Raw genomic sequence first — 19,571 nt, forward strand, 5'->3', positions numbered from 1 at the left:
GGCATGCGAGCCATTGCCCTAGCTCAGCTATTGTGTGCATGTGTGTGTCGGCCAGCTGATTTTCATCTCACACGGAGACTCTGGGAAGACGCATTCGGCCTCTGGAGGACCTCCAAGAGGGGGGCACTTTTGTCCTCCCCAGGCACCAAGAAAGCCTTTGCAGCCTGGGAAGGGCATTTTCGGCCTCCGGAGAACTTCGAGAGGGGGTGCTTTTGTCCTCCCCAGGCTCCAAGAAAGCCTTTGCAGCCTGGGAAGGGCATTTTCGGCCTCCGGAGGACCTCCAAGGGGGGGTGCTTTTGTCCTCCCCAGGCTCCAAGAAAGCCTCTGCAGCCTGGGGAGGGCAAAAAATAGGCCTACTGGGCCCATTGGAAGTCAGGAAATGGGGGAGCAGGAGTGGGTAGCACACACCTGCATGGGGGCGGGACAGCCCAAGGGGGTCAAAATGGGCAGGGGCAAGGGCAGGGGCATTGAATTATGGATGTGGCCACTTATGCTCATGCAATAGCATGTTTCAGCACCCAAGGGGAAAAAAGTTCTTCATCAAGGACCTATAACAGTGATGGCAAACCTATGGCACGGGTGCCACAGGTGGCATGTAGAGCCATATCTGAGGGGCACGCAAGCTGTTGCCCTAGCTCAGCTCCAGCATGGATGTGCGCACTGGCCAGCTCATTTTCGGCTCACACAGAGGCTCTGGGAGGGCATTTTTGGCTTCCAGAAGGCCTCTGGGGGGATGTGGGAGGGCGTTTTTGCCCTCTCTAGGTTCCAGGGAAGCCTCTGGAGCCTGGGAAGAGTGAAAAATGGGCCTATCGGGCCCACAAGAAACAGGTTGTTTTGGGCCTCCAGAGGGCCTCTGAGGGGCAGGGGAGGCAATTTTCATCCTCCCCAGGCATTGAATTATGGGTGTGGGCACTCGTGCAGGCGCGATAGTGTGTGTGTACAGGCTTTTGGCACCCGAGTTAAAAAAGGTTCACCATTACGGCCCTATAACGTTTCAGGCAAATGATTGTCCAATCTACTAATCAAATTTCAAAATCACATCAATAGTTTGGAAGGGCTCTTGGTGCCTGGACTATTTGGTTATGTTTGATACCCTGAGTTACTTACAAAACAATAAAAGCAGAATTTTAAAAATCGCAAATACATTCCAAAACTGTGCCGTTTGATTTGAAGGTGTCTGTTAAAATATAACTGGGGTAGATTGTTAACTGCTAGCAGGTGTGAAGTTCCCGAAAGACGCCCTAATTAATTCATGAGCCACGAGCCAAACCTCAAAAGAAACGTAACAATTTATTAGCAGCGACATTTCAACAATACTCTGATGCAGTCAGAACTGAGGCCACCTCCTCACTGGGCATGTCATAAATCACATTCTCCAATACAGTGTTCCCTCGCTTTTCGCGGGAGATGCGTTCCGAGACCGCCCGCAAAAGTTGAATTTCGGCAAAGTAGAGATACGGAAGTAAATACACTATTTTTGGCTATGAACAGTATCACAAGCCTTCCCTTAACACTTTAAACCCCTAAATTGCAATTTTCCATTCCCTTAGCAACCATTTAGATTATTACTCACCATGTTTATTAATTAAAGTTTATTAAAAATAAATTTATTAAAGGCAGACGAAAGTTTGGCGATGACATATGATGTCATCGGGTGGGAAAAACCGTGGTATAGGGAAAAAACCCGCAAAGTATTTTTTTAATTAATATTTTTGAAAAACCGTGGTATAGACTTTCCGCGAAGTTCGAACCCGCGAAAATCGAGGGAACACTGTAAACCACATTGGCAGGCTGTGAAACCACACAATCCAATAGCCTAGGACACAATCAGTAAAAAGCAACATTTGTGGAATGTAGTTTCAGCCACTCCGTCAGCTCTCAATCCCCCACTCCTGTTTATGGCAACTTGAAAACTTTGCAAGTTGACATTCGGCTCCCCTGACTTCCCAAAGGCAGCCTGCGCAAAGCAAAAAGAATTTGAGGTGTTTTGCCCCCCCCCCCAAAAAAAAAGAGATTTTGTTTCTTCCACTCCTTGTGAGTTCCCAGTCATCTTCAAACAGACATTTTTTCCAGATGGTTAAGAAATATTACCACTTTTGAAGAAGGCAGGGAGAATTTGCCTGGGGCTTCCTTGAATGCAAATCAAACCCTACCCTCAAAGGTTTACTCAGGAATTTGAGCTCTGACCTAATCTGAACTTCTTCCCAATTTTCCTCAGAAGCACTAGGAGGAGACATTTGGCTCTTTCCAAAACAGACACAGGTCCTTATCATTGAGGTGATGATGGTAGGCACGCTTGCAAAACTTTCAGGAACATGAATTTTCATTCCCTGAAGCAGCAAATTTATGCAAAGGAAAAGAGACCTGAAGCAGAATTTTTCAAGCCTGCACCTTGGTTTTTATTTTATTTTTAAAGGTTTACTTGGAGAGAAGCAGGTTACGTGGGGAAAAAAGATTTTTTTAAAAAAAAAATAAGAGGAGGAGTGAAGAGAATGACAGCCTCTATACTGGGTCTTCTCAAGCTTTAAGACATGTGGACTTCAATTCTCAGAACTCCTCAACCAGCCAAGCAGCGGTGAAATTTACTTACCTTCCCTTATCAGTTTGGAAGCCACTGCATGCATGCTTTTTCACCATCTGTGCATACGCAAAAAGCTTTGCACATCTGCACAGGGTAAAAAATGAAAATGGCAGCCGCCCCGAGTTTGCGGAGAGGGGCGGCATATAAATCCAATAAATCTAATCTAATCTAATCTAATCTGGGCAGAGCTTCACACTGTCATCGTTACCGGTTCTCCAAAACTCCTGCTACCGCCGCTTCCAGTGTGACCAAACTAGCATTTCATCGCTGCGGCCAAGATAGCATTAACATTTAGATTTATATACCGTTTCATAGTGCTTTTACAGCCCTCTCTACGGGGTTTACAGAATCAGAGTCTACGGAGAGGGGCGGCATACAAATCTAATAAATAATAAATAATAATACTAATCAGCTTACTGCCCCCAACAATCTGGGTCCTCATTTTACCCACCTCGGAAGGATGGGTGAGTCAACCTTGAGCTGGTGGTGAGATTTGAACTGCTGAACTACAGTTAACAGTTAGCTCAAGTAGCTAAAATTCTACACAATACAAAGCAGACTCCAGTACAGGTAGTTACAATTGAGCCCAGAATTTACGTTGTTAACTCTGAACGCTGATTTATCTACCCACCCAACTTAACTCAGGTGACTCTGGGTAGTTTACAAATCTTACAATTTTAAAACGATGAAAGCAATGTAAAAGGCAATGAAAACAACAACAAAAATGTCCACGAACAGTGATGATTAATCAGCTAATGGCAAAGTCTTTCTTCTAAATTCTTTCGCCAAAATGATATCTCTTGCACCCCAGTTAAAATCTCATTCCTATCCCAAATAGAGGGGTGGGGATGGGGGTTTGTCTTTCTGCCTTTCCTCTCTCTAATCCCTGATGTTTGGAATGGACCTACTAATCCATGAATCTGTTTGTTCCGATTCCTGACACTTCTATTTTTTGGTTTATGCAAAGGTACACTCTTATCAAGGTATTAAGCCACAAACTCATTAAAAAAACTTGAATGGGAAGGTCATACTGGTCATTCAAGCTCGCCTCCTGTTGAAAATTAAACATCCCCAATTCTTTCGATCCTTTTTTCACAGGTTTTAAGGACTAATCTCCAATGAAGTGGGATTGGGAAAGGTTTTCCTTCTAGAAGCCTGTTTCTGCTTCTCTAGAACTTTTCCTTCCTTCCTTCCTTCCTTCCTTCCTTCCTTCCTTCCTTCCTTCCTTCCTTCTTCCCTCCCTCCGTCCACTTAGATTGGGGTCTCACCATTAGAGAATAAAATCCAACTCTGACTTCACAAGAGATCAAAAATTGATTCCAAAATCTTTTTCATTAACACCAAGTCCGACATTTCGGCCTTTTTAGTTCTGTTTCCCAAGTGAAGAACATTGCATTGGTCTTCAACAAAATCCGTTCTGTTTATCTTCTCGTCAAGATCATCTTGAAATTTATTTTGGTCAGCTATGTTGTCAGGTCAATGCCAGCAAGGAAGGCCACCATTTGGTCTGATTACCCTTGTCTGACAAACTAGCCCTTTTTTCTTCATAAAAACTTGGTAAGTCACAGGTAGAAGGCGGGATGTCCTGCCTGAATGATCCACGTGAGGATGACACTGTTATTCTGTTATTGTTGCATTGTCTATCTGGTTGATAAGAGCCAAAAATGACTTGATGGCTATCTATCTCTCTGTCTCTGTCAATCTATCTATCATCTCTCTCCCCCCCCCCCCCCACTTCAACTGTCTGTCGGTCTGTCTGTCTGTCTCTCTTTCTATCTATCTACAGTATATTTATCTATGGTCATCTATCTATCTATCTATCTATCTATCTATCTATCTATCTATCTATCTTGGAGAGAGGTGGCATACAAATCTAATAAATCATTATCATTATCATTATCATTATCATTATCATTATCATTACCATTACTATCTATCTATCTATCTATCTATCTATCTATCTATCTATCTATCTATCTATCTATCTCAGATGCTTGTCCTTGGTCAAACACTGACTCGAAGGCTTGTGCGTGTGCATACACACAAATACACAAACATACACAGACAGAGACCCATAATGTAGCTTGTTTGGTTTTAGCTTAGTAAGCTCAGTAAACCCAGTATTTGTGACTGGTTAATGGCTTAGCCACATTGGGTAACCTCAAGATTATAGCTTAATAAACCATGGCATAAAAACTATGGTTAGGTGTAATGTATTAAACCAAACAGTCTTTCAGAATTATAAAGCATGAAATAAATGTAAAAGAATATTAAAAAATAGCTTCCAAAGGAGGCCTAAGGAGAAAGTAAGAGTGGTATACTGTATTTGCACAACTTATTTACCGATTTAACCCATGGTTCTTGTACAAATCTAACCAAACCAAAAACGGATTTTGCACAGTTAAAAAGCTTGGCATCAACTAAACACACATAGTATTTTACTCACACACAGCTGTTACTACTTTGGCTATTTCTGCATGTGGTGTGAACACAGCTACAGCAATGATGAAATAGAAAGGAGGAAAGATTACCATCTACTGTATTTTTAAGCCCAAGAGATATCCCAGAAATAACAGTGTTATTATCCAAGCCATACTATTTGCATAGATAGAAAAACAGTGCACGGAATCACTAGGTTGTATTTGCAAAAGGAAAAAAAAAACACCAATGCACATTTTCAAAACATAGGAACCACATTTTAAAAGTCGGCACAAAACCTTTTCAGACCTCTCGGCATACAAAAAGTTTGTGCATCAAATTCCAGGTAGAAATATTAAAATCTTCACCAATCTGGCTGTTATCCCGCTCAAATTCAACTTGGGAAGAGCTCCTGAAATTTTCTACCAAATTCAGAAAAAATAGAGGTAAAATGATTCTTTGTACTTGGAATAGCAGCACCTGATAAATTCCCACCCCCCAAACATTCATTTTGGATGTTTGAAACAGATGAGAGGGAGGGAGGGAGGGAAAGAGAGAGAGGGAGGGGGGAGAGAGGGGGGGAAAGGAGGGGGGGAGAAAGAGAGAGAATGTTTCAAGCATCCAATATATATATGTATACATATGGTACATATATATATACATACATGCACACACAAACGTGTTTGCGGGTAAGAATATGTGTATAACACAGTTAGAACCTCTGTAAGATTAGAAAAATAAATTTCCTTGGTTTTCACCTTACTCTTGATTATAATGCATTGAATTGGAAGTGTTATTACAGCCTGAAGTCACTTTATTTCTACCATAAACTTGAATAATTCCCTTTTTACAACCCTGTCATCCCTTAATTTGGGATAAAGTCAGGCCCACTGGATAGAGCAGTATATAATATATATTTCCCTCTACCCAACATTAGCAAATATTCAGGGAATATCTTTCTTCAAATTGCACAAACCGACACCCCAAATGCACAAACTTTAAAGCGACTTGCAAACAGATAACTGCTCCTTTCGCGTGGCTGCCTAATCCAAGCAACCTTCCCCGATCAGGTTCCAGCCTCCCCTAATCCTAAATTCGTTTTCATTCTTCTATCTCTAAATTCAAAATCCAAGAAAGGCCAAAGGGAAACCAGAGCGGTGTGGACGCCAACCCAGTTTCCAAACCTCGGTCTCTCTCCCCCAAATAAATCCCCCCCCCCAAATCTTTCTCATGCCCAGACAAAAATAAAACTGTTTCTAATTTTGCAAAAAAATAAGATGTGCAAAAAAAATATATAAATTGCTGTCTAACTATACCCAAAAGCATCCTCTTAGAACTTTTGCTCTGATGAAAAACAAAAGTGAAATTTTAAAAAAGGAGAGGTTGGCTATAAACCAAGGTGGTGGGGGTGGCGAAGGGCTTTTAAACTCTGCAAGCTCTTCCGGTTTCAAGGCCTGCTCTTTGTTGTGAGCGGGGCTATTATATATTGTCCTGCAAACAACTCTACCGCCTTCAGCTGCCCCCCCCTCTACATCGGCAAAGCATCTGGTGTGCAGGAGACTTCCCAGCGTCTTATGCTAATAGCATCTGGTCCTTGTCTTTGGACGTCCCCTTCCATCCCCCCCCCCATCCCCTCATCCATCTGTTTATCTGGTCCACCTGTTGTCCTATGTTTAGATGGCAAAGACCCCAGTTCAGAAGGGACACAGATTGCATCTTGTTCACACCTGAACCAAACACGGGATTAAGCCCTTGAGAACTTCCCCCGTGCAAAAATTGGAGCTCCCGAAAAAAATGCCCCCTTTTTCCCTCCCACCGTCTGTAAAACCTAAATTCCAGAAGGAATATCCTTCCCAGTCTCCATCCCAAGCAAAAGAAGAAGAGAAAGAATGCTCCTACCTTCTTTTTGGAGTGAGCGTGATCGTCTTCTCTGGAGGCTTTGCTGTTTTTCCCAGCCCTCGAAAGCTTGGGCTCCCCAGATTGCTTAATGGTGATTTTGATTTCGGGAGGGCAGATATAGTTCTCGAGGCTTTTGGGGGGCTTCTTGGCCCTCTTGGTGGTCTGGATTTTCAACTTCAAGCTGCCCTCGGTGAAGTTGGCCTCCTTGATGGAGAATTCCTGTTCCTCCAGACCGTCGCCGGCCACCCACTTTTCGCTGTCGGCGTTGGAAATCGAATCCACGTCCCTCCTGGAGGAGCAAAGCTCGTCCTCTTCCTCAATTTCCATACGGTGGTGATCCCCGCTCCCCAACATCCCTTTCGCAGAGCTGGACGTCGAGAGCAGGGTCTCCCCAGATCCTCCGAGAGCAGAAGGCGCTTTGGCGGAACCAATCGTCGACGCCAAGTAGTCCGCTTCGCTTCCTCTTGGCCGGGAAGGGCCTAAATTTTCCCTGGGCTCCATAGCAATCCTCCAGTCTTCAAAAAGTTTATTGGGGCGGGTGGGGGGAGCAGAGGAGACCGAGCTGAAGAAGAGAAGGCAAGATTCCACTTGGCTTTTCTTAGAAGTCCAAAGGTCCAACCACAAAGAGGAACGCAAAAACTCTCAGATCTGCAACTGATGGGAACAAAGAAAAACCAGGAATTTTCAGCATGGATTCAAGAGCTGTCAATTTATTTATTATTTATTTATTTATTTTATTTATTTATTGGATTTGTATGCCGCCCCTCTCCGCAGACTCGGGGCGGCTAACAACAGTGATAAAAAACAGCATGTAACAATCCAATACTAAACAACTAAAAAAAAACTTATTATAAAACCAAACATACATACAAACATACCATGAGTAAATTGTAAGGCCTAGGGGGAAAGAATATCTCAGTTCCTCCATGCCTGACAGCAGAGGTGGGTTTTAAGAAGCTTACGAAAGGCAAGGAGGGTGGGGGCAATTCTAATCTCTGGGGGGAGTTGGTTCCAAAGGGCCGGGGCCGCCACAGAAAAGGCTCAATACACATTTTAGTACAGGAAACCCTCACCTTACGATCACAGCTGAGCCCAAAGGGTAAGGAGGAAGTTGTTAAAAACAATTATTATTATTATTATTATTATTATTATTATTATTATTATTATTAATTATTTAGATTTGTTTCCCGCCCTTCTCCAAAGACACTCGGGGCGGCTCACAGGATACCATGTGGACAATACAGCAACAAATCTAATCAATTAAAAATTACAAACTAAAAACCCCATACAGTAAAATCAATCAGCCAATTCATTAACAACCTCACATTTCATTTATTAAACCGGGGGGGGGGGGCTTTTTTACTGCCAACCTGCCTTCCATTGAGGACCTGTATACTGCACAAGTCAAAAAGAGGGCTGTGAAAATATTTGCTGACCCCTCACATCCTGGACACAAATTGTTTGAACTCCTACCCTCACAATGAGGCTATAGAGCAGTGTTTCCCAACCTTGGCAACTTGAAGATACCTGGACTTCAACTCCCAGAATTCCCCAGCCAGCATTTGCTGGCTGGGGAATTCTGGGAGTTGAAGTCCAAATATCTTCAAGTTGCCAAGGTTGGGAAACACTGCTATAGAGCACTGCAGACCAAGGCAACTAGACACAAGAACAGTTTCCCCCCCCGAATGCCATTACAGTGATCCCTCGATTATCGCGAGGGTTCCGTTCCAAGACCCCTCGCGATAATCGATTTTTCGCGATATAGTGGTGCGGAAGTAAAAACACCATCTGCGCATGTGCGCCCTTTTTTCCATGGCCGCGCATGCGCAGATGGTGTTTTTACTTCCGCACCTGGGAAGACCCAGGGAAGGTTCCTTCCGCCGCCCAGCAGCTGATCTGCTCGGCAGCGCCGCAGCAGCGAGGAGCCGAAGATCGGGGTTTCCCCTTTGCGTGGGCGGCGGGGAAGACCCAGGGAAGGTTCCTTCGGCCGCCCAGCAGCTGATCTGCTCGGCAGCGCCACAGCAGCGAGGAGCCGAAGATCCGGGTTTCCCCGCCGCCCACGCAAAGGGGAAACCCAGATCTTCGGCTCCTCGCTGCTGCGGCGCTGCCGAGCAGATCAGCTGCTGGGCGGCCGAAGGAACCTTCCCTGGGTCTTCCCCGCCGCCCACGCGCCGCTCGAGAGCAAGAGGGGGAGAGATAGAGAAACAGAGAGAAGGAAAGAAAGAGATGAGAGAGGGAGGAAGAGAGTGTGAGAGAGGAAGAAGCAAGATAGAGAAAGAGAGAGAGAAAGAAAGAAAGATGAGAAAGGAAGAGAGTGACGTCATCGGGTGGGAAAATATTTTTAATTAATATTTTTTGAAAAATCGCGATATAGCGTTTCGCGAAGATCGAGATCGCGAAAATCGAGGGATCACTGTACTCTACTTAGCAATTAATTCCTTCAACGCTGTCAAACTATTCACTAAGGCTGCATTACTATTACTATTTGTCTTCTCATCGTTCCTATCAACCGTCTCCTCCCACCTATGATTGTACGACTGTAACGTTGCTCGTATCCTTACAATTTATGTTAATATCGATTGTTTCCTGATTGTTTATTTCTACCCTGTGACAATCATTAAGTGTTGTACCTCATGATTCTTGTCAAATTTATCTTTTCTTTTATGTACCCTGAAAGCATAGGCCCCAATGACAAATTCCTTGTGTGTACAATGACACTTGGCCAATAAAAAATTCTATTCTATTCCATTCTATTCAGGAGTTTTGCCCATTTTACAACCAATTTTTTTTGCCACAGCTGTTAAGCAAATTGCTGTGATTTTTAATTGAATCATTCTTTTTTTAGAAAATAATCTTTATTAAATTTCTACATATGAAAATAGAAAGAAAGGGGGGAAAACCAGAACATTCAAAGAAAAAAAGAAAAAAACGATATAAACAGACAAATGAATCTATAAACTTAAACAACGTATAGAACGTATTCAGTTTCAGTAGTGTTCTTTATATAGTGCTACCTCTACCTAAGAACGCCTCTACTTAAGAACTTTTCTAGATAAGAACCGGGTGCTCAAGATTTTTCCCCCTCTTCTTAAGAACCATTTTTTACTTAAGAATACAAGCCTGGAAAAATTTCCCAGGAAATTTGAGAGCGGCACAAAGGCCCGGGCAGTTTCCTGCCATTCCCCCTTTAATCCCGGCCATCTCGGGCATTTCTGGGCTGCCAGAGGAGCCTGTCAGTGGCGCTTAAGGAGGCTTTGGCAGCCCAGAGCGAACAGAGCATTTTCCTTTCTCTGGGCACTTGGAGAGGGAATAAACCTGCCGCACGAATCCCAGCGACCGGTTAGGTCCCACAGAGTTGGCCTTCTTCGGGTCCCGTCGACTAAACAAGGTCGTCTGGCGGGACCCAGGGGAAGAGCCTTCTCTGTGGGGGGCCCGACCCTCTGGAATCAACTCCCCCCTGAGATTAGGATTGCCCCCACCCTCCCTGCCTTTCGTAAACTCCCTAAGACCCACCTTTGCCATCAGGCATGGGGGAACTAAAACATCTCCCCCTTGCCCATGTTGTTTTGCCGTTTGATTGATTGACTGTGTGCCTGGTTTTTTTATATATTGGGATTGTTTTATGAAATTACTAATTTTAAATTGTAATTAGATGGGTGGGCATTGGATTTGTTATTATGTACTGTTTTTTATTATTGTTGTGAGCCGCCCCGAGTTTGCGGCATATAAATCCAATAAATCTAATCTAATCTAAACCACTTCGCTGTGGTGACTCCCTCGTGCTGCGTCCCAAACACCTGGCGCGAGGTTGCCTGACAGAGCGTCTGGATGCAGAAAAGCAAAAGGGGTCGCTTCGCCCTGGCCGGATCAACTCGGCTTCAGCCAAACCGAGGAGTCACCACAGTGAAGGAAAGGCGCTGTCTACAAAGGAACGAGCGAGAGGAGAGGGGGGCCCTTCAGCATGGGAAGGAAGAGGAAGCAGGCAGCAGCAGCAGCCGCCTTTCGGTCAAAGGAACAGGAGGTTAACAGAAGGGAGAAGAGCAGAGTTGGGACTGTTTGAAATAAATATGATATTATTTCATATAGGTGAGCTGTTCTGGGTTTGCTTATGTTCTACTTGCATGCAGGAAACAAGGTCTCAGAGGGATTTCACCCAAAAGAAATTAAAACCAATTACACCGCTTCTGGGGGACTGATTTACAACCCATGGGCTAACCAGTGGGGCTATAATGACTTATCTCCTCAGACAAGTTGGGCACATTCCACCAAAGTTAGAATACGGGAACTACTCATTGGAGCAATGCTTCTCAACCTTGGTATTAATTAATTAATTATTATTTTATTTTATTTATTTTATTTTATTTTATTTTACTTATTTAACTTTATTTATTTAATTTTATTAATTTTATTAATTAATTAATTTATTTATTTATTTTATTTGTTTGATTTGATTTTTTTTATGCCGCCCTTCTCCTTAGACTCAGGGCGGCTTACAACATGTTAGCAAGAGCACTTTTGAACACAGCCAGCCTATTGTCCCCACAATCCGGGTCCTCATTTTACCCACCTCGGAAGGATGGAAGGCTGAGTCAACCTTGAGCCGGTGATGAGATTTGAACCACTGACCTGCAGATCTACAGTCAGCTTCAGTGGCCTGCACTCTACCCACTGCGCCACCTCATTTTGAAAGTTTGTGTGTCAAGGTTCCAGATAGCATCCAAATTAAATCAGCGTCCCAGTCAAAGTACTCCTCAAAGTTCCAATTTATTGCCGGAGCCATCCTGACACTTAAACTGGGAAACCTTAATCTGAGTTTCCTACCCAGTTGAAAGTTCACATCCCTTGTTCCCCCACCCACAAACTTGTCACATTGCCCCCTCCCTCCCTCTCCTTCCCTTCCTTCCCTTTTCTTCCTCCCTCCCTCCCTCTCCTTCCTTCCTTCCCCCCTCCCCTTTTCTTCCTCCCTCCCTCTCCTTCCTTCTCTTTTCTTCCTCCCTCTCCTTCCTTCCCTTCCTTCCTTCTCTTTTCATCCTTCCCTCTTCTTCCTTCCCTTCCTTCTCTTTTCTTCCTCCCTCCCCCTCCTTCCTTCCTTCTCTTTTCTTCCTCCCTCTCCTTCCTTCTCTTTTCTTCCTCCCTCCCTCTCCTTCCTTCCCTTCCTTCCTTCTCTTTTCATCCTTCCCTCTCCTTCCTTCCCTTCCTTCTCTTTTCTTCCTCCCTCCCCCTCCTTCCTTCCTTCCTCCCTCTCCTTCCTTCCCTTCCTCCGTTCTCTTTTCTTCCTCCTTCCCCCTCCTTCCTCCCTCCCTCCCTTTCCTTCCTCCCTTCTCTTTTCCTCCCTTCCTCCCTTTCCTTCCTTCACTTCCTTCCTCCCTCTCTCTCCTTCCTTCTCTTTTCTTCCTCCCTCCCTCCCTCCCTCTCCTTCCTTCCCTTTCTTCTCTTTTCATCCTTCCCTCTCCTTCCTTCCCTTCCTTCTCTTTCCTTCCTCCCTCCCCCTCCTTCCTTCCTTCCTCCCCCTCCTTCCCCCTCCTTCCTCCCTCCCTCCCTCCCCTCCCTCCCTTCTCTTTTCCTCCCTCCCTCCCTTTCCTTCCTTCACTTCCTTCCTCCCTCCCTCTCTCTCCTTCCTTCTCTTTTCTTCCTCCCTCCCTCCCTCCCTCTCCTTCCTTCCCTTCCTTCCTTCCTCCCTCCCTCTCCTTCCTTCCCTCCTTCCTCCCTCTCCTTCCTTATCTTTTCTTCCTCCCTCTCCTTCCTTCCTTCCTTCCTTCCTTCTCTTCCTCTCTCCCTCGGGTTTCTACCAGTACGGATAAGGACGCTGCACCGTTAGTAAACAAGAGCTGCGCATGCAGCTTCAAGTCTCTGGCATGCGCCCGCATCCCAGCAAGATTTTGCTTCTTCACATGCAAAGGCAGCAAAATCCTGTCAGGGGACGCACACACGTGCAAGATTTTGCTTCTGGTGGAAGCAAAAAAATTGTAATTTGTGGGGGCAATTTTTTTCTTCCACACAGAAGCAAAAAATTGTTCGGATGCATATGTGCGCATGCTAGAAACTCAAAGTTATAGGTGCAGCGCACGGCTGGGATACGTGTGCACGCATGCTAGAAACTCAAAGTTGTAGGTGCAGCGCACGGCTGGCATGCATGTGTGCGCATGCTACAAACCCAAAGTTGTGGGTGCAGCGCACGGATCATGGCAGCAGCGGCAGCTTCCACCTGAATGGAACCATGTGCATTCTGCCCGTAATTCCCACAACCTTCTCACATGTCTTCACTAAGCTTCGCCCTCCCTCCAACCCTCAGATAATGAGCCTCCGAGAGACTTTGTGGGCCTCCTCCGATGCTCATCCCTTTGACTGTGTGAGCAGCCTGATCAGCGTCATTCTCCCACTGTACAAATGTACTTCGGGCCCAATTAGCTTGACTCACGCAGGAGAAGTGAAGAGCCCTGAGAGGCCGCTTCCTCTGAAGCCATTTCCAGAGAGGTTGCAGCTTTCATGTGCTGCCAGCAAAACAGCAGACAACGGGTGGCACCTCCGAGGCTAATTAGTGTACTGTGGGAAATAAACCTTTGCTCATCTCTAAGGTGCCACCAGAGAGCTTCCTGGATTTGACTCGGGTCAAATGCCAAACTAGTCTTCGGACTTTGGTTCAGAAGACAAGATTGGAAAACCTAGGTCAGCTTTTTTTCCTTGGGTGCCAAAGAGCATGCATGCACGCTATCGCGCATGCTCGAGTGCCCACACTCATAATTCAATGCCTAAGGAGGGAGAAAACAGCTTCCCTGCCTCCCCAGAGGCCTTCTGGAGGCCGGAAACAGCCAGTTTCCCAACTTCTGGTGGGCCCAGTAGACTCAGGTTTCGCCCTCCCCAGGCTCCAAAGGCTTCCCTGGAGCCAGGAGAGGGTAATAATTCCCCCCACTCCCCCAGCGGCTCTCTAGAAGCCAAAAACAGCCTCCCAGAGCCTCTGTGCCAGCCAAAAATCAACTGGCCGGCACACACATGCACATTTGAGCTGAGTTAGGGCAACGGCTTGAGTACCACCAGATATGGCTCCACATCCTACCCGTGGCACCCGTGCCATAGATTCACCATCCGTGAGCTAGGCGGAAACTTCAGGGTAAGAATTCCTGAAATTGATGAAGATAAGAAGCACGTAGAGGTAGAAATAAGATTCTGTGGTCAAATTAGGGTCGATCAAAGGCAGGGTGTCAAAACTAAAGGCCTGGGGACCGCACCCAGCCCAAACGACAGGGGTGAAATTTCAATTTTTTTCCCCAATAGTCCTGCGTGTGTGGCTCGGTGGGCGTGGCAGGAGAAAGATACTGCAAAATGTCTATTCCCTCCCCACTCTTGGGTCAGCCAGTGGTAGTATTTGCCTGTTCTTGTAACTACTCAAAGTTTCTGCTACCGGTTCTCCAGAACCTGTCAGAACCTTTCTGAATTTCACCCCTGCCACAGGGTGCTTATCTAATCTGCTTCTGCCAGAGAAAATGCAGCTGAGGGAGGAAGCGCAAGGCCTGCCCGGGCTCCATTTTCCACCGCAACGGCCTTCTGCAACCCTCTTGTCAGTAAAAATGGAGTTGGCGGGTACACACAGACTGCCTAGGCCCTGTTTTTGGCCACAGAAGCCTCCTGCAGCCCTCTGCCGCAAAAATCGTGGTCAAGGGAGGCTGCATGCTCAGTTTTTGCGGGCAGAGGGCTGCAAGAAGCCGTGGCGGTTGGAACAGAGCCTTGACGAGTGATGTTGAGCTGGCCACGCCCGCTCTGGCCACGCCCCCTCTGCCATACACACCCCGAGATAAAACACAACCCTGATGCGGCCCTCAGTGAAATCGAGCTTGACACCGCTGATCTAAGTACATCTTAATTCTTCCTGCTCCTCCTCCTGGACATAACAAACCTGAACAAAATTGAGCAAGTATCATATGAAGCCATAATATAGTTTGTTTGGTTTTAAAAGAAAAAAAGGGATCTTAGAGGTCTTCCAGCGCAACCCCCTGCTCAAACAGAGAGACCCTATACCCGTGATGTCAAACCAATGGTACACGTGCCACAGGTGGCACACAGAGCCATATCTGCCATCCTTGAGTCTTTGCCCTAGCTCAGCTCCAGCGTGCATGTGTGATTTTCAGCTCGCATGGACACTCTGGGAGACATTTTTGGCCTCTGGAGGGCCTCCGAAGGGCAGGGAAGGCCATTTTTACCTTTCCCAAGCTCTAAGGAACGTTCTGGAACCTGAGGAGGGAGAAAAACAGGCCCACTGGAGATCAGAAAACGGGGGAGCCATGCGCACATAGGTAGGGGGATGGAGCGCATAAGGGAACAATGAATTTGTGCACTTTTAGCACCCAAGGGGAAAAACGTTTGCCATCACTGCCCTGTACAGTTCCAGACAAATGGCTGTCCAATATCTCCTCAAAAACCTCCAGGAAATGGAGCACACACAACTTCTTAACGCAAGTTATTCCACTGATTGTTTTCACAGTTTTCACTTTGACAACTATAAATCGCCAGGGCCTAACAGAATACATCCCAGATTTCTGAAAAATGGCTCGCTTCCTATTGTCGTCAGCGTCGTGGAGATTGCTGGCTTGTAGGAAATAGGCGTTGATTGCTTACCTGAACGCCTCTTCTCGTACGGTGAGCGGGTACAGCAGTCACATGGGTTGCTCATGTCCAATCCGGTGGAACTGAGCCTAGTATTAAAAAAGCTTGCCGGATCCGCCCCTTCCCCAGAATTCGCGAATCCATAGACTAGGCTCAGTTGTGAAGCTCTGTAGTGTTCAACTCTCATTGTTAGAGGAAAGAAAAATATAGAAAGGTAAAGAAGACACATACAAGGGCGGGAAGTGACTGCTGTACCCGCTCACCGTACGAGAAGAGGCGTTCAGGTAAGCAATCAACGCCTATTCTCCGTACTGAAGGAGCGGGTCCAGCAGTCACATGGGACATACCCAATAGATGGTCCCTAGGGTGGGATTAGCTTGCTATCGTGTGAGATAACGGATTGGAGTACCCTTCTGCCGAAGGCAGCGTCCGCTGAAGCGTAAGAATCAATTTTGTAGTGCCTGATGAAGGAATTTGGCGAGGCCCAAGTGGCTGCTTTGCAGACCTCCTCCAACGGGGCTTGAGTCGCCCAAGCGGCCGAGGTGGCTGCGCTCCTGGTAGAATGCGCTGTGATGTTCCTTGGAACTGAGAGGGAGGCCGACTCATAGGCCTTAGATATAGTCCCTCTGATCCAACGGCCTATTACTGTAGAAGACACTTTGGCCCCCATGACTCTGGGATGATAGGCTACAAAAAGTGCTTCTGACCTCCGAAAGGGTCCTGTGCGTTGGATATATATTCTCAGCGCTCTGGTGAGATCCAGGGTGTGCCATCTAATTGCCAAGGGATGGTCTCGTTGGAGGCAGAAGGAAGGTAGGACAATATCCTGAGATCTGTGGAACATGGAACTGACCTTGGGTAAGAAGGTGGGGTCCAGTCGCAAGACTACCTTGTCCTGATGGAATTGACAAAGGTCCTGCCTGATTGAGAGGGCAGCCAGCTCCGAAATGCGTCGGGCAGAGGTAATAGCCACCAGGAATGCTACCTTAAAGGATAGGTACCTGAGGGACGCCGATTTTAGGGGTTCGTATGGTGCCTGCGTGAGGGAATGGAGAACCCGTGGCAAATCCCAGGAAGGATACCTGTGGACCTTGGAAGGTCTGAGGTTGGCTATGCCCTTGAGGAATTCCTGAACTTCAGGGAAGGATCGGAGAGGCTGTCTGCGGGGGCCCCCTAGGACAGATGAAATGGCTGCCAGATGACGCCGGAGGGTGCTGGTGGAAAGTCCTTTATGGAAGCCTTGCATAAGGAAGGAAATAATTCTGTGTATGGGGATGCACAGAGGGGAGAGACCTTCCTGTAGACACCACTGGTGAAACTTGGACCACGTGTGGTCGTAGATTCGATTGGTCGAACCCCTTCTGGCCTTTAAAATGACCTCCACTGAATCGGGGTCATGACCACGCAGTTCTAAATCTCTCCTGATAACAGCCAGGCGGTGAGGTGGAACCACTCCGGGTCTGGATGGAAAGAGGCCCCCTGCCGCAGCATATCCCCCGAAACGGGGAGTCGCCAAGGGTCCTGGACGGACAGCTGTTGGAGATCCGCGAACCAGGGCCGGCGGGGCCAATGGGGGGCGATTACGATTACTCGGGCCCTCTCGGTGAGGACCTTGTGAATCACGTCCGGGAGGATTGGAATTGGAGGAAATGCGTAGAGTAGGCCTGGAGGCCATGGACTCCGGAGGGCATTGATTGCTTCCGCTCCCGGGGATGGAAATCTGGAATAGAAGCGAGGGAGTTGGGCGTTCGCATTGGTCGCGAAGAGATCCAGAATTGGTAGGCCGAATCTGAGAGTGATTTGATGGAACAGGTCTTGATGGAGGTTCCACTCTCCTGGGTCTATCGTTGCTCGGGATAGCCAATCCGCCTGGACGTTGAGACTCCCCGAGATGTGATCGGCTAGGAGCGACTGGAGATGTTTTTCCGCCCAAAGGCCCAACTTGAGGGCCTCCCTCATGAGAGCCTTGGATCTCGTGCCCCCCTGTCTGCAGATATGGCTTTTTGTGGCAATGTTGTCGGTGAGAATGAGAACGTGCCGGTTGGGAATGCGAGGAGAGAAATGCTTCAGAGCCAGGGAAACGGCTCTTAACTCTAGCCAATTGATTGGCCTGGAAGCTTCCTCCGGGGACCACGTGCCCTGGGCTATCATCCCCTGGGCGTGGGCGCCCCATCCCGATAGACTGGCATCTGTGGTGATGACAAATTGATCCGGGCACCTGAACGGGGATCCTCTGTCCATGGCCGGAGACTTCCACCACTTGAAGGATCTGCGAACACTCAGTGGGATGACAATGCGTCGATTTGAGTTGCTGTGCCCCGATCTCTGAAAAGGCAACAGGAGCCACTGGAGATCCCTAGCATGAAGGCGAGCCCAGGGAATGATGCCTATGCATGACACCATCTTCCCCAAAAGGGAAGATAGAGTAACTATGGATACTGAAGAATTAGATAAAATGTTAGAAATTAACTCCACTATACTGAGTTTTCTCTCGGGAGAGAGAAAAACCTGGGAGGATTTTGAATCAATAATGGATCCCAGGTGAGAAATGGATGTGGAAGGTTGGAGGTGACTTTTATCAAAGTTGATGGAAAATCCATGGTCCTGGAGGACTGACATGGTGACAGAAAGGTCTGTTTTCACTCTCTCTAGGGAGTTCCCATGAATCAAAATATCATCAAGATAACATAAAATGTGGATGGGAGACGCCCGGATATAGGCCGCCAGGGACCCCAAGAGCTTTGAAAAGACCCGAGGGGCCGAGGAAAGGCCAAATGGCATCGCCCTATACTGGAAATGCCTGCCTTGAAAGGAAAAACGTAAAAATTTTCTGTGGCATTTGGCTATAGGAATGTGAAGGTAGGCCTCAGTGAGGTCTAAGGAGACCATGAAATCTCCCGAGTGAATGGCGGCCAAAATAGAAGACAAGGAGTGCATCTTAAACTTCCTATATTTGATGAATAGGTTTAGTTTCTTTAAATCCAAAATGGCTCTCCAACCTCCGGAGGACTTTGGAACCATAAATAGGATGGAGTAAAAACCTAGACCCTTCTGACCGGAAGGGACCGGTTGAATGGCTCTGATGGACAATAGATGAGAAATGGCCTCCTCCATACGGTTACAATCTGAGGATGACCTGGGAGAAGGGCAGGAAATAAAACGTTTAGGGGGAGGAGAAATAAATTCTAAAAGAAGGCCTGTTTGAACTGTGTCAATGACCCAAGGGTCCTTGGAGGTGAGACGCCAATTAGAGGCGAAATGAGCTAGGCGACCCCCTATGGGAATGGAGGTAAGATTACCATCTAGGTCTTTTTGAAGCCCTGTTAGAGGAAGCTCCCCTTTGGAAGCGAAACCCTCTACCCCTGGAGTTCCTACCTTGGGAACGAAAGCGGGGGGAATACTGACCTGGAGATCTCTGATAGGAAGCCGCTTGATCTTGCTGGCGCCCTGGGCGACGAAAGGACTGCGTTTTGGTAGCCTTTTTCGTGGTTGGACCCAAAACCTTCTTCTTGTCCGTGGTCTCCGTGAGGAGTGGATCCAGAAGATCACCGAAGAGAAGGTCGCGCTTTAAGGGGCCCTGGGATAACTGCCACTTTTGGCGAACTCCCGCTTGCCAAGGGCGAATCCATAGGAGTCTTCTTGCCGTTGTAGAAGCTGCAATAGACTTAGCAGAAAATCTAGTAGATTGCAAGGTGGCATCAGCCACGTACTGGGCAGCTGCAAAGACCTTGTTGAAGTCTTGTTGACCTCTCAAGTCATCGGGAGGAATGTGCTGTTGAAGTTGGCGAAGCCACAGCAGCATGGCTCTGGAGAAAAAGGAGGCCGCTGCAGAACTTTTAATGGCCCAGGAATCAGCGGTGAATCCTCTTTTGAGCATTTGCTCGATGCGCTTGTCCTCTGGGCGGAGGACTTCCTCCGCCTCGCCTGGCACAGCCGCTGCCGAGTGAAGAATCTTGACAGGTTCATCTGGTTTGGGAAAGGATAGAAGCTCTTCATAGGAAGAGGAGAGTTTATACAACTTTCTGTCCTTGGTGGAGGGATTAAGGCCAGAGGCTGGAAAATCCCACTGTTTGAG

General features: G+C 47.0%; 1 protein-coding gene across 2 annotated transcripts in view; it reads right to left on the bottom strand.

Moving 5' to 3' along the window:
* Nucleotides 1-19,571, bottom strand: part of SETBP1 (SET binding protein 1) — a 786,996-nt gene that overhangs the window by 293,372 nt on the left and 474,053 nt on the right. For both annotated transcript variants that reach the window (XM_070743631.1, XM_070743630.1), the window contains exon 2: nucleotides 6,899-7,552. In XM_070743631.1, the coding sequence (XP_070599732.1) occupies nucleotides 6,899-7,399 (501 nt within the window). In that variant the 5' untranslated portion in view covers nucleotides 7,400-7,552. The remainder of the gene's footprint in view (nucleotides 1-6,898; nucleotides 7,553-19,571) is intronic.

This window comes from Erythrolamprus reginae, chromosome 2 (genome assembly GCF_031021105.1).
Source record: "Erythrolamprus reginae isolate rEryReg1 chromosome 2, rEryReg1.hap1, whole genome shotgun sequence".
In the NCBI taxonomy this organism is placed as follows: domain Eukaryota; kingdom Metazoa; phylum Chordata; class Lepidosauria; order Squamata; family Dipsadidae; genus Erythrolamprus; species Erythrolamprus reginae.